Genomic DNA, 15,163 nt, shown 5'->3' with positions numbered 1-15,163 from the left:
TTCCTGAGAACCCGGCAACGCTCCGTCTCCTGAAGCCTCACCGAAACCGGCCCGCTCCGGTTCCTGAGAGCCCAGCAACGCTACGGTTCCTGCAGCCACGAAGAGCCCGGCAATGCTCCGATCCCTGAGGCCACGACGAGCCCCGCAACGCTCCTGAAGCCCCGCCACGTCAGGCGTGAGTCGAACTTTTGTGGGGACTTGACCACGGGGACTCTGGTCTGCTTTGAACTTTTTCTTTTCTTTTTCTATTGTTTAATAACTACCTCCTGATTTCCTTTCATTATTTTAATATGCATGCACATGCCTTTATCTCACCTGGTCTTGTCTCAATCATGTCGCGTGTTGGACCGGGCGAACGTGACAATTGCAGGAACTGTAGCGTTGCTGGGCCCTCGGGAACCGGAACGGTGCCGGTTTTGGTGAGGCTTCAGGAGCCGGAGCGTTGCCGGGTTCTCAGGAACTGGAGCGGGGCCGGTTTCTGTGAGGCTTCAGTAGCCGGGGCGTTGCCGGTTTCAACAAGCAACGGGACAGAACAGCCGCACCTGCCCGTCGTTCCTCGCGATCCTCTTCTTCCTCTTTTATCTTCTTTTTCTTTTTTCTTCCCAGCTCCACACCCGTGACACTAAGACGACCTTCAGGACTACATCAAGGACGACGCCTAGGACGACGTCTAAGACGACCTCAAGAACGACCTCGACGACGACGTTTAGGACGACCTTTAGGACGATATCTAGGACGACGTCGAAGACGACGCCTAGATTGACCTCAGGGACGACGTCTAGGCGACCTCAAGGACGACGTCTAGGACGACTTTTAAGACGGACTTGAGAACGACACCTAGAGGACGTCGTCCGCTAGGTGTCGTTTTTAAGGTTGTTCTAAAAGTCGTCCTTGAGGTCATCTAGACGTCGTCTTTGAGGTCGTCCTAGTCGTCGTCCCAGAGGTTGTCCTCGAGGTCGGCCTAAAGTCATCCTTGAGGTCGTCCTCAAGGTCGTCTTTGAAGTCGTCCATGAGGTCGTCCTTGCCATTGTCCTTTAGGTCGTCCAAGACATCTTCCTTGAGGTCGTCCTAAACGTTGTCCTCGAGGTTTTCCTAGAAGCCGTCCTCGAGGTCGCCCTAGGCGTCATTTTTGAGTTTGTCCTAGCCGTCTTCCTTGAGGTCGTCTTAGACGTCGTCTATGAGATTGTCGTAGACGTTGTCCTTGAGGTCGTCCTAGACGTCGTCCTCCAGGTGACGTCCTTGAGGTCGTTCAAGGAGACAATAAGTGCATATACATATTGTGGAGTAAATTGACTGACCCCGGGATTAAATTGGGAAGCGCAAGGATTAAATTATGTGGCACTTGAATTAAATTGGGTACCACTTGCATTAAATTGGCTGTCGCTTAGATTTAAATGAGCGGGAAAACCTGTAGGAGAACCCAAAGTGGAAGGCGCAGGAAGAAAAAGACATAAAGCGTCACCTCCAAAATTTGAGACGGCACCTTCTGTCTTTCTTTTCCGGTCCCTTCCAATTTTTCTTCTTCTAGTTCTCCACCCAGTCTCAGGTGGTTTAAGAAAATGGTAAAAAAACAAATCGAAGATGCTTTACAAAAATAAAAAAGACGTAGAACATATTTTCCATTTACTAAAATTAAACACCGTTAGCATACCTGTCCAATATGTTTCTTCTGTTATTATGTGATTCATATACTTTTCAAGTGTAACTACGTAATTAGAAAAAAAGCCACCGATTTTATTTTTTCACATGTAGAAAATACTTTCGAGATGTGGTGCCGCATTCGTAGATGGTCCGTGCCTTAGATATGTCATATGCTCTATGATGAAAACAACTGGTCCGGTAATAATTCGTATATTTTTTATTATGCTATTATTCTTATAGCATAATGGTATAATATATAATATTAGTAACAAGTTCAGCAAGATTGGATGGTTATTTTCTGCAGGTAATGAGGCAAACTGGTCTCAAAGCGGCGGTTATGCATGCTTATAGGAAAAAAATGGCGGCTCTCCTGCTTACAAATCGAACTTGTTTGTAGGGTCCCGCATTCTTAAGACTTATAAATCCAGCCTGAACTCTGATTCCTTTGGGTATCGTTCTGCAATGCAAAATAGGGCGGTTAAATATCATCCCCGCTGTACTTATGAAGCAACAATGCTTACTTTTCGAGGCAGTGCGCAGCTGTCAGGATCATGTCTGCCGAAATAATAGATCCACCACACTTATGAGATTTTTGTGCCGTCTGAATAGATACCTGTAATTGGCAAGCATAAAGCAAAACCTCGATTACAGTAATGTACAAAGCAAACTTGAAACAACCGAGAGACGCCTAATAGATACCCGTCAGATGTTGAACTAGCTACGGGGGATTACGTGCTGAAGAGATTGTAGTGCCGCGCTATTCGACTCAGCCTGGAGAGGCTTGAGAAGATCATACCATGGCTGCACACGTGCTTGTTTACAGTTATTATAGGGTTGTTGATAGTTATATGGTCGTTTGCTTGTTCAGACATAGGAGGATATAGTTTTACCGGCGCCGTGAGCATGAGCTTAGATAATAAAGGCGACAACGAGTGCAGTATCGGCGGTAGAAGAGTTGAGGCAAATCCTATTTAAGTGTTCCTAAATGTGGAAAAAGAAACGGGCTGAGTCACATAGTTTCGATCATTTGACTTTCCTCCGCATGGTATCCCTCACAGCATGCCAAAAAGTACCTAAATTGTCCCAGGTTTTGCAATCAATGAGGGCCTGACTTGCGCATAATAAGGTTGTGGTCCATGGCCTTAGTTCATGACAAAGTAGTTTGGCTTTCTGATGGCTTTTCCCGTGTTCGCTACCTAATTGCCGAGTTTCAAATTACGCCACGCGTATCAGTCAAACATTCCGCAGTGAAGCCGAATGCTGTCACTTGTTTAGGAATTTAGCCTCCAAGTTGCCAATGGAAGCCCAACCAGTAATTAAGCCTAATTTCGCGTCATCATCAGATGCTATATACGAAAAAAAAAACACAAAAAAACAGCGGCACAAACGCCAAGAATGCGTTCGGCAATTGGCGACATGTAGTTAAAGTCAACGAATCACACTTTTTATTGTTTCATCCTCGCCATGCAGCATTTCCTTCCTTCAGTTTGTTTTCTTGTTAGCCGGTATACAAATCTAAAACTTATGGCTAGAATGAATCTTTCTTAGTAGTCCTTAAATTTTGCTAATGTGTCCGTGGTATTGTTCACAGGTCATGTGCACGTTCACCTTGAGCATCAGCATTGCCTTGATATTGCCACTTGAAGCTGCGTCTTCTCTGCAGTCCATACCTTGTTCATCAGCGAGAACATCCCCTCCACTGGTGCATTCGTACCTGGCAAACACATGCGATACTCGATGATTGCCTTCATGTTGCCGCAAAGCACATCATTTCTTTCGAAATGCTGGAGCACTTTCACCCACCGTTCTCCACCCGGTTTCTTCTGGCTCTTCCATTCGTCCAACTTTTTGGCCGTGACATAACGCGAAACGTTGCATGCCTCATCAAATAAAGCGTTCTCCTCAAGGCGGACGTGGCTGAACTCTGAAGTTGTGACTTGCGCACTTTTCTGAACATCGTCCCAAAGTGGTGCTGTGTCGAGAGAGGCCCAGGAGAGACCGCTGATCTCATGAAACTGGTTGTACCATCGCTCGATGTATGACATGCATGTCTGATAGAAATTTCTCACAACTTCTGTTACCGATCCTCTTCAAACTTCTCCTTGTTCCTCAAGCGTAGTAATCACGGAGCGCACGCTTGAGGGAAAAAATCCCCGCTGAAGTATGTCCTGGACTTTAGTCTGCAGCTGGTTTAGGGCTTTGTGGGCTTCGATGGCAGCCTTCGAGTCTCCTTCGATCTGCACCACAGTCGCTTGAAACATGGCAGCTTGGCTGCACAGGAAGTTGTGGGATTCTAGTTTACCCCAAAGTCCTCAGTGAGGCAAATACCCACTCCGTAACTCGTCGGTTGCAATAAAGCGGGTTTCGACTTACCTTGCTGATCGCTGTGAGGCAACACCCACTCCGTAGGTCGCTGCTATGGCGGCTACGGCCGGGTCCGTCCGTTGCCTGCCGTTAGGCTCCGATGGACGGGAGACCACACGAAACACAGGGATATCGTAGAAACGTGTTTATTAGGCTTACGCCACACGCTTTGCGCCCGTAGGCGGAACAAAAGAGAAATGAAGTTGGCGCTGCCTTAATTGACAGAATCACCAGGAGAAAGGTCCGCGCTGCCTTAACTGGCAGGATCACGGAAAAGGGGGAACTTTAAAATAACGATGAATGCTCCGTCGAGCGTAGCCCCCCCTAACCAAGAGCCCCGGCCACAGGTGGGTGGCCGGCTTATGTAGCCTGCGGGAAATAGACGCGCCCGGGGAGGCCAGTAGAAGGTCACTCGAAAACGGGACGCGTCCATAATCACTCCCAAGGGTGTGCCGATGGCGCGTTCACCCAGAAAGGGCAAGGGAGAGCCGGCCCCTTCGGGGAATTCGGCCTCGTGGTTCCTTGTATCCGGGAGGCCGACGCCATTGGCGACGACGACTCCCACGGCCTGCTTGAAGCTAGGCCTAGATAGGGATAGAGGGAGCCCTATGGTTCCCACACTCCCCCCTTCTTAAGGCTTAGGTAGGACTAGAAATAAAACAAAACGTCCTACCAGCTCTCAAAACAAAAAGAACTTAGAAAAAAAAACGACCGCGTCCGGTACCTTGACGCTGCCCCGCGGGCGTTAGAGGAGGACGTCCTCCTCGTCGTGCAGCAACTGCACCATGTCGGCGCCGAGGTCCATTAGGCCCAGGTTCTCCGCCGGTAGAGGTGGGGGGCCCGCCTCAACGGCCGGTCCGGCCAGGAGGTCCTGGGCCTCCGGAGGTCCGCGCTGGTCCGCCGGGTGCAGGTGCAGCAGGACGACGGGGTCCGCCGCGACTCGAAGCCGAGGAGCCCTGGCCATGATGGCCGCCGCGAACGGGGGGTCCCGCTCCATCCGCGCCAGCACCAGGGCCAGCGCGTTGGCGCCCCGGAGACCCGCCTCGGTGAGCCGCTCCGCGTGGCTCAGTGATCGCAGGTGGGCCCGGTGGACGAAGAGGGAGCCGCAGCCGCGGCAGAAACGGGACCCCGGAGGGGGCTCCAGGCAGGCCCCCCCGGCCGCCTCATCGATGTCGGAAACAGTCCTGCCGCGGAACGGCTCCTACACCTGCGCCTCCGCCGGTCTCCTGGGCACCCGAGGTTGCTCCTCCCAGGGGGCCGCCGAGACAAAAAACTGGGGTGGCTCCTGGCCCTCCTGGTACGTCCAGGTGGTCACGGTCCTTGTCTCCACCGGCGGCACCCCATGGGAAGAACGGGACCGACTGCCGTTCCGGTGGGGCGCACGATCCCACCGCTCTCCACGGCGACCTGGGGCTCGCATCCTTTGGGGGTGGGCAGACATGGCAGGACGGAACAAGAAGACGACTGACCTTTTGGTCGACTGTCGTCTTCGAGGAAAACTCCTCTCGTGTTCCCTGGTGGGCGAGATTAGAGCATCGGGCGACAAACCTGACCAATGGGCGGTGGCCTACCCTTTCCCTCAGATGCCGTATGTAGGGGAATCCCCGTTCGGGATGATCCGGGAGCGAACGGGGTGGCCTTGTATCTAGGTCACGGCTTGGCAACAATGGTGGCTGACGCGTTCGCGAAGGCAGCTGGTGCATTCTTTGCCCTGGCGCTTCCCTTAGTGTGACATTTCGCCACTTATTGGGACTACCTTTGCGAAAACTCCGGATATTAGTTTCTCCGAGTTCGCAGATTGTAGCGGGGCGCCTCGTTTTTGCCGTCGTCTCGCGTTTCGCGTGCATTCTTGCGCAAGAGTGGCTTTGGGTTTTGCTGCTCGTTTTCCCTTCTGTGGTAGGGTTTGAGATCGCAAATATGCACTGGCCCTCCGACTTTTCGTGACTCTTGGTCGGTCAGCTTGTACACGAGCGGTGAAAGTATTTCTCGCACTTCGTACGGGCCCAGCCACTTTGGTGCCAGCGAAGCAGAAAAGCCTTTGCTGGCATCGCTCAAAACGTGGTTTCGTCTGAGCACGAGATCGCCTACTTTGTAGCGGAGATCTCGGCGAGAGCGATCGTACTGAGCCTTTTGTTTAGCTCGCGCTACCCCGAGATTGCGACGGGCCTCCGAGAAGGCTTCCGTCATCCGAGTCTGTAGCGAGCGCGCGTGTTCAGTCTGTGTCGACTGCGCGTCGTTTGCCCCGGCGTTCGCCCTTAGGACACGGTCCATGGGATTCGCCAACTCTCTTCCGAATGTGAGGAAGGCGGGGGTGAAGCCTGTCGAACGATTGACAGTGGAACGGAGAGCAAACCCAATTTCAGGAATGTATGCGTCCCAGTCGCGGTGCTTTTCGGCAAATGCTGCCAGCATAGGTTTGATGTTTCTGTTGCATCGCTCCGTGATGTTCGCCTGTGGGTGGTAGGGTGTGGTTGTTTTGTGCTTGATGCCCAGGGCTTTGCAAGCGTCCACAAATACCTTCCCGACGAAGTAGCTTGCTCGATCTGTTAGGAGAGCTTCCGGGAACCCGCATCGGGTGAATACCTCCATGAGCTTCTCCATGATCGCTCGGGCTGTCAGCTTTCGTAGTGGGAAAAGTTCTACCCATTTGCTGAAGTGATCCGTGACAACCAACAAATATTGGTGTCCTTTGGGGCTCCTCGGCAAAGGGCCGACCACGTCGCAAGCCGCCAAAGACCATGGTTCTTGGCTGTGGGTCGGCTGCATTAGGCCCGGAGGTTTGCCGCCTCTTGGTTTGAAGCTTTGGCAAGTGTGGCACGTGCGGGCGTAGCGGAATACGTCCCTTTTCATGCCCGGCCAGGTTGCGATGTGACATAACTTTGTGTAAGTCTTGGAGCCGCTCGCATGTCCGGCCAAGTGCGAGTCGTGATAGTAACGCATTACTGCGCACCTCAGACTTTTTGGCACTACCACCTTGAACACATTATCTGTGTCCTTCTCAGATGGGATATACTTCAGCAGGAGCCCATCGGCGTTCAGCAGAAATTGATCCAACGTGTCAGTACCAGTACCAGATACATCCCGACACTCGGCGTTTACTGCAATACCAGCAGTCGTACGCCCGGCGGACGCACCGCCCGACTCCACGGAGTCCGACTCACTCGAGAGTCCGTCGATCACCTTTCGACAAAACGGATCATTCTGCTGAGCTTTCAGTAGCTCTTCTTTGCTGAACACGATCCCCACTGCGCTCACTGCGTCTACGTGGTTCACGCTCTCGTCCGAGGAGGTCAGTGGTGCTGCCTCCTTTTGGGACTGAATTTCGGCTTCGCCGGGCATTGCGTGTGCCGTTGGCTCGGCCAGGCTCCCCGCGGAAAGATTTGCGCAGTCTACGGGGGCTCGCGACAGTGCGTCGGCCACAACGTTTGTGCTGCCTTTCCGGTACCGCACGACATAGTCGTATTTTTGCAGTAGCAAAGCCCATCTCGCCAACCGCCTTGCGGGTTCGCGAAGTCTTGACAGCCATATTAGGCTCTGGTGATCCGTTTCGATCGTGAATGTGGTCCCGTCGACATAAATGTCGAAGCGCTTTAAGGCAAATACAATAGCCAAGCACTCTTGTTCGCAGGTGCTGTAGTTCACCTCTGCCGGCACGAGCGAGCGGCTAGCGAAAGCCACGGGACGAAGCACACCTTCGTGCTCTTGGAGCAGGACCGCTCCCAAGCCCAGTTTGCTCGCGTCCGTTTGGATCACGAAAGGCTTGTTCAAGTCGGGAAGCTTTAGTTCCGCGGTGTCCGCGAGTGCTTTCGAAGTACAGCGGAAAGCTGCCTCCTGCTCGGGACCCCAACTCCAGCTCACGGCTTTTCTGAGTAGCCGCGTTAGTGGCGCTTGGAGGGAGGCGCAGTTCGGGATGAATTGGCGATAAAAATTCACCATTCCCAAATAGCGACGGAGTGAGCTTACGTCCGTTGGTGCGGGGAACTCCCGGATAGCTTCTAGCTTCTCGGCGTTTGGCGCAATGCGTCCGCAATCGAGTGTGAAGCCGAGCAAGTTGATTCGGGTTTCGGCTATTTGAGCCTTTTCCGGGTTCAGCGTGATTCCCGCGGCTTTTAGCCGGTCGAACACATCCTTCAGGTCTCTGAGATGATCTTCGAAGGTGTTCGAGTAGACGACAATGTCGTCGAGATAGGCCATTGCATGTTTCCATTTGGCTTCTCCCAGTATGCGGTCGATCAACCGCTGGAACGTCATGGGCGCTCCGCACAGACCGAAGGGCATTCTTGTGAATTCGAAAAGCCCGCGGTGACAAACAAAGGCCGTTTTCGCCTCGTCACCCCTCTCCATTTGAACTTGGAGGTAGCCTCGGCTGGCGTCTAAGGTTGTAAAATACCGTGCGCTGCCGAGGTTGGACAGGATCGAGTCAATGCTTGGTAGCGGATATGCGTCTTTCCGCGTGACGTCATTTAGACGGCGATAGTCGATGCACAGACGTGAAGTGCCGTCCTTCTTTGGGACCAACACGACGGGGAATCCCCAGGGACTGTTTGACCGCCGGACAACTCCGGTGTCGATCATTTCGTCCAGTGCAACGTCAATGGCTTTTCGTTTAGCCAAACTAACGGGTCGTGCGTTTTGCCTCCGAGGGAGCGCATCGCCCGTGTCGATCCGGTGTCGCACTACATTGGTGCACCCGGGTCGATCTGTGAACATCTTGTCATAATGTCGTAACAATGCCGACAGACGGGCTTTTTCTTGCCCTGACACGCTGCATGACTCAGTCAGCAGGGGGTGCGTTATCTCCGACGCTACGGCGCTCGCTTGCAACCGCGTCGGAGAGGGTTCACCTTGGGAAGCTGTTGCCTCGTTTAGGCTGCTGCTGCCTGCCCCATTAACCAGCGGTTTTTCTGGGGTTGGGGGTTCGCAGAAAGGTTTCAGAGGAGCGAAGGTGCCCTCTCGGTAGCCACCGCTACTCACGTCGATCACGATCCCTGTTTTGGAGAGAAAATCTCTGCCCAGGATGATCGGAACGGAAAGACTGGGGAGATGAACGAAGCGTTGCCGTCTTGCTCGATTCTCCCATCTCGCAACCAACCGGACGGTACCGCTTGAATGTGCGGTGCCGCACGCGAGTCGAAAGGTCGTGCTTCCCTCCCTCATTCGGACAGAGTTTTGCCGGAGGTGGGTCAACACTTCGTCACCGAAAAGCGATGCGCTTGCGCCCGTGTCGAGCAGCGCCTTGAACGTCCGACCAACGATCGTCAACGCTATGAATGGCGTTGGCGTGCCTGTCGGAAAGCCTATTCTGTAGGCGGACGGCAAAAGAGTATCTTGCTCCGTGCCGTTTAGAGCCACCGGGTTGGTTATCGGTGGCTTTGCTCGTTTCCCGACTGTTGGAAACCGGGGTTCTGCCGTTCTGGGCATTGTCGAACCAGGTGGTCGGCGCTGTTGCAGCGAAAGCAGCGTGGTTGCGCAACCCTTCTCGAGTCGCGTAGCACGTTCTGCTGCGCGCCGGACCTTTCGTCCTGTGCATTTGGACGCATTGGCCGCGTTTGCTCCCGGGGCGTCGGTAACTCTTGTCTGTTCCGATCTCGCCTTTGCCACTGCGGCGCGGGTTCTGCTGTTCGCCTCTCGTAAGAGTATGGGTCGAGCGCACGATCGGAGATGTCGTACGTGTTTCGACCCGGTCCGTCGGCGTAGTGGGCAGCTTCGTGCCTCCTGTTTCGGGGCGCCGTTACCCCATTCCATGCGCAGCGCGGCTCAAGTGCCGATGACGCAGGCGGCGGAGGTCGGTACGCTCGGGCGGCTAGAATGTCTCCCTGGATCCGCCGAGCTTCCGAGGCTAGTTCGTTCAGGTCGCGGAAGCGACTGCCTCGGAGGTACGCCGCAAAAGTCGGGTGCGCCTGTCGAATGACGCGCTCTACCCGCTCTGCATGTGGCGCGGAGGGTTCTGCTAGCTCGAAGAGCTCTTGCATCGCCCTTACGAACTCCAACAGTGACTCGTCTGGGTGCTGGGTCCGTTGCTCGAGCTCTCTCCTCATCCTGCGCTCGTAGTCAGCGGGGAGGAATTCCTGGCGAAAAGCCTTTCGGAACTGCTCGATAGTCAGCAGCTGGTTTCCGGTTAGACGGAACCATCGCGCTGCTTGGTCCACCAACGAGATTGGCAGGATGCGTTCCAGTATCTCGTTGTCCGACATTCCCATGGCCTTTTGATAACTTTTCAGGTCCTCGAGGAAGTCCGTGGCGCTCATTCGGTCTCCGTATCCTCGGTATGTCGGGATAGGGATTCTGACCGGTGGCCGCGTGGGCGGCGGGGGCCTCGTCGCTGCTTGCAACGCTCCCGTCAAACTCTCGATAACTCGTGCTGCGTTATCTAGCAGTGGCTGGTACGAGTTTAGCGCATTTTCTCTTTGATGAGATACGCTTTCGGCTGGCGAGCTGTACACTGGCTGTGGGCCGCCGCGTGCCGCCGTGTGTCCCGTTGCGCATAAAGCCGCTGAGCTGGGCCATTGCTCGCAGACGGCGGCAGTGTCTTCCGTTTGTGCGGAAGCTGCAGGCCAGTCTGGGGTGAGAAGGTCATCGCAGTAAGAGGCTGTATTTGCCTGTTGCATCGCCGCGCTTTGTGCGAGCGCGGAGTGGCCCTCGACAAGCGCAGGTGCGCTTCGCTCAGCAGAGTGGGCTGGCGCGTCGCGGAGGGGGATGCCTCGGGCGCATTCCGGACATGTTGGGTCGCCTCCGCTTAGAAGCAAGCTCGGCTCAAAAGACACTGCATTGTGTCCGTGCGTGGCTGACGTGGCCACTAAGCCGTTGGGTGGCGTCGGGTTTCGGGCGTTCGCCTCTCCCTCCGTCCACGAAGTCCAAGGCCGGAAATTGGCCTGGTTCGCTGTCATTGCGAACGTGCTGCTTTGTTTGCAGACACCGGACGGGCCGCACGTTGGGGCGCCAGTTGTGGGATTCTAGTTTACCCCAAAGTCCTCAGTGAGGCAAATACCCACTCCGTAACTCGTCGGTTGCAATAAAGCGGGTTTCGACTTACCTTGCTGATCGCTGTGAGGCAACACCCACTCCGTAGGTCGCTGCTATGGCGGCTACGGCCGGGTCCGTCCGTTGCCTGCCGTTAGGCTCCGATGGACGGGAGACCACACGAAACACAGGGATATCGTAGAAACGTGTTTATTAGGCTTACGCCACACGCTTTGCGCCCGTAGGCGGAACAAAAGAGAAATGAAGTTGGCGCTGCCTTAATTGACAGAATCACCAGGAGAAAGGTCCGCGCTGCCTTAACTGGCAGGATCACGGAAAAGGGGGAACTTTAAAATAACGATGAATGCTCCGTCGAGCGTAGCCCCCCCTAACCAAGAGCCCCGGCCACAGGTGGGTGGCCGGCTTATGTAGCCTGCGGGAAATAGACGCGCCCGGGGAGGCCAGTAGAAGGTCACTCGAAAACGGGACGCGTCCATAATCACTCCCAAGGGTGTGCCGATGGCGCGTTCACCCAGAAAGGGCAAGGGAGAGCCGGCCCCTTCGGGGAATTCGGCCTCGTGGTTCCTTGTATCCGGGAGGCCGACGCCATTGGCGACGACGACTCCCACGGCCTGCTTGAAGCTAGGCCTAGATAGGGATAGAGGGAGCCCCATGGTTCCCACAAAGTAGAGCCAGAGCTCTCCGCATGCATCTTCAAAAATGTCTTGATCAAAGAAGGGCTCTTGTCTGCCGACAAAAAGAACGACTTCAAAGCAGGAAAGAGTTTCAGCACCCTCTCCACAGCTGGCATCAATGCCAACCACACTGCAGCCCAGGAGCCGCTGGTACTCCACTGGTGCGAAGTCGCAAAACTCCTTGAGCGACTCTACCCTGACTGTATAGATGTAAAAGTATGAATATATCTTGACGATCACAGCTTCAATGTCAATTGGGAGGCCGTCAGTTGCAGTCTGGATGGTGTTGTGGACTATGTGCGGTGCACAGCCAACCCCAATGAACTTGTGAGTTAAAGCGTCTTGAATTCTTGCGAAGACGTTGTTCTTTCCTTTCCGTGCGGCACCACCAAAGTTGCAGTTGGTATTGTCGGCGCTGAAAGCAATCAGCTTCGATGTGATGTCGTTGACTTCCAGTGGGTGCTTATGATGTACTGGCTCAACATGATCGAAGTCTCACCTGGCAATGTTTCGATCTCGAGGAGCTTCGTTTGCACTCTAGCAGCAGAGCTGAAGTAGCGAATCATTATTGGAAACACTTTCAGATCGATCCTTGTGGTTCGACGCATCACAGAAGACAAAGATGAACTGAGCGTCCTCGAGGTCGGCCTTCAACTCTTCTACTGCAGAAGGACCGTGCACGTTCAAGGCAACCGCTTCGGCTTTCGTGCGCGCACAGGCAAACATTTCGTCGAAAAGTTTCTGCAGAAGTTTTGAGGTGCAGTCTATTGACCGAAAACTTTGGTTGTGGACAACCATGTGGAATGCGAACACACCCTCAAAAGCGGCGAGTTTTAACTCCTTGTCCCCGGCGTGTTCCAGCCTGAAGAACTTCGTCAGTGCACTGGAAGAGGCAGCAGCTGACAGGCTCCGCTTTTGCTTCTCGGTGCTGATATGTTTCACAATATCAGAACGTCCACTGTGGGCGATAGAAAAGTCACCTCCGGATTTATCGAAGCAAACATCGGACTCCGACCTTGTCTTTTAAATGAACGGGAACTCCTTCCCCAGCACCTCTTTAAACTTGCACTTCCGCTTAGGCATTGTCGTTTATCGCGCGATAACTGGCATGAAAAACAAAGACCGTGTGCTGGCGTCGAACCACCGTAATCAAACTCGTTGAGCGCGACCAACCGACAACGTCTGCGCGTGGCGTATGCAGCCATGGAGGCGGTGCGGGGTCGAACGGGGTTGTGGGGCGAAAGCGATCTGAAAAGCGTGCTACAAAACTCCATTTTTTTTAACTCAGCGCTGCCGTCACCGGGCTTCCCTGTCTCTTCGATGCCTCCTCCTCTCCGCGTTTTCCTTTCTTTCCCCTGGTAAGAAAAAAAACAACGAAGATAACACGAAGGAAAAATCTATCAATGTAACCCTGTTTGGCAGTCAATGTTTTCTATTGGACCGCTGACTGTGCCTGACTCTACGTCAAGCATGTCTGATTGGCCAACAAGTTACCTCTGACCGACAGTCAAACTCCAGTCAGACACCGCTTGTCGGCTTTCTGATGGTTTCCTGGTGGCAGTCGGCCGCCGCGAAATGCCATCAAGATGTCTTAGTGGCGATTCTGATTGCACATCGATTGTCTCTGACTGTACGTCAAAAAGCTTTGACGTGCAGACAGATGTTCGCCCTATTGAAAATTCCATCAAGGTACGCAATTTCGGACACTCACTGCAAGTCAGCAGCTTGGTGGAACGTGCCCTGATGGTCCACCAGATGACGTCTGACTGCCACTGCCAAGGGAATTTAATCAACAAGGGCAGCATTTATATAAGAGTAAAGCTATACGCACTCATAAATATCGCCAAATGCCTCGACAAAACAAAATGTTCGAGAAAAAGAAAGAAAAAAAAAGCACGTCCACCGCGGATCGAATTCGCGTCCACTTGCGTACAAAGCGGACACCTTAACCCCTAAGCTATGCCATCATTTTGTTTTTCTTTATTCGCCCTAAGCTATGCCATCGCTTACGAAACTCGATTTGACCATTCGTTTTATACGAGTTTAGCAGAGTGTGTATAGCCATTTCCGCCCGAGGTGCACTCCGGAGTGCGTATAGCTTTACTCTTTATATAAAGCTCGAATTCCGAGGTGGCAATCTTGGATGGCTATGAAACGGTTCACAAGCCGAGGTGGCCATCTTGCATGGCTGTGAAACGGTTCAGAAACCCTTAAAATGAATGTAGTTCATGACATCAAAAATCAGGAAAAGTGTGTACCCGTCCTTTATTTTTTTCCCCCTTTTGAAATTTGCGTTTTTCGGGCAAAAGGGACATTCGTTTACAAACGGGACCACATTCACCGTAAGCATGTTTCAAAGAAACGCCCTCGATGTCTGAACCTTTCGGGACGACCGTATACACTTTAATTAAAAAAACCTATGCGACTGCGTTGAATCTAGAGAGCAAGCATGCATGCTGCGACAGACAGCCCTGTCTTCCACGGACGAACGCGAGCAGTAGACACGTCTGAACTACGCTCGCGGATGCTTTTTGTCTGCACTCTTCATGAAACACTAATAATGAGCTGCGACACAGCGGTAAGGCCAATAGCCCATGCCAGATAAAAGGATATAAACTTTCTAGCCCAAACCTCTCGGACCGAGTCAGGAGCATTTTAGTATTGCAGCGCGAGATTTCGACAATGAGCGCATCGCTCTAAAGAATGCTTCGGCTGAAAATCCAGTTGAGCCTTCAGCATGTTATGCAAAGCACTCATACATCACTCGCCGTACTTCAGTTCTACTCACCTGCCATGTAGAGTACTTTCGCGTCGTAGAACTATCCTTTCGTTCACACGTCTCCGCCCCAGTAGACCGGGTACACCTTGTCTTCAACTACACCGCTAAAGTCCCTTACGTCGGAACTCACAACACGCTGAGTCTTATCGAGTAGAAATTCTACTAAAACATAAGTCATTGTAGAGCCCGGGCAGGATTGACAGGTTGGAGCAAGCGGGCAAACAAATCGAGTCGAGAGCGATTATTCATGGCAGCTCGGCGAAGCCTCTATTGGCCAAGCAGAAGTGGCGTGTTCGGCGGTTTGGTGGGCTTCTGATCAAGGTTGCCGGTCGGTTGCGCGTCATATCTCTAACATCAGCGGTTTTATGGGCTCAAGTCCCGAAATCGTTTTCTCGTGTATAGATTATTTTTCATATTCATAAATTTGACGAAATAGTGGTATCCGAAAGAACTTTACGTCCTTTGACCGTACGTCTGTCTGCACGTCAAAGCTTTTTGACGTACAGTCAGAGACAATCGATGTACAGTCAGAACCGCCACCAAGACATCTTGATTGCATTTCGCGGCGGCCGACTGCCACCAGGAAACCATCAGAAAGCCGACGAGCGGAGTCTGACTGGAGTTTGACTGTCGGTCAGACAAACTTGTGGGCCAATCAGACATGCTTGACGTACAGTCAGGCACAGTCAGTGGTCCACTAGAAAACACTGACTGCCAAACAGGG

The 15,163-nt window shown here is 53.1% G+C and overlaps 1 protein-coding gene across 1 annotated transcript in view; it reads right to left on the bottom strand.

Annotated features, from left to right (window-relative positions):
* The window catches only part of LOC120848126 (trypsin delta-like), a 54,980-nt gene that overhangs the window by 23,814 nt on the left and 16,003 nt on the right, over positions 1-15,163 (bottom strand). The window contains exons 2-3 of the mRNA XM_040220072.1: positions 2,163-2,254; positions 2,020-2,098 (exon numbers count right to left, since the gene is read on the bottom strand). Coding sequence (XP_040076006.1) covers positions 2,020-2,098; positions 2,163-2,254 — 171 coding nt within the window. The remainder of the gene's footprint in view (positions 1-2,019; positions 2,099-2,162; positions 2,255-15,163) is intronic.

Source organism: Ixodes scapularis, unplaced genomic scaffold (genome assembly GCF_016920785.2).
Source record: "Ixodes scapularis isolate PalLabHiFi unplaced genomic scaffold, ASM1692078v2 PGA_scaffold12__126_contigs__length_90152505, whole genome shotgun sequence".
Taxonomy (NCBI): Eukaryota; Metazoa; Arthropoda; class Arachnida; order Ixodida; family Ixodidae; genus Ixodes; species Ixodes scapularis.
Note: the sequence above shows the minus strand (reverse complement) of the source record. Positions and strands in the feature narration are given on the sequence as shown.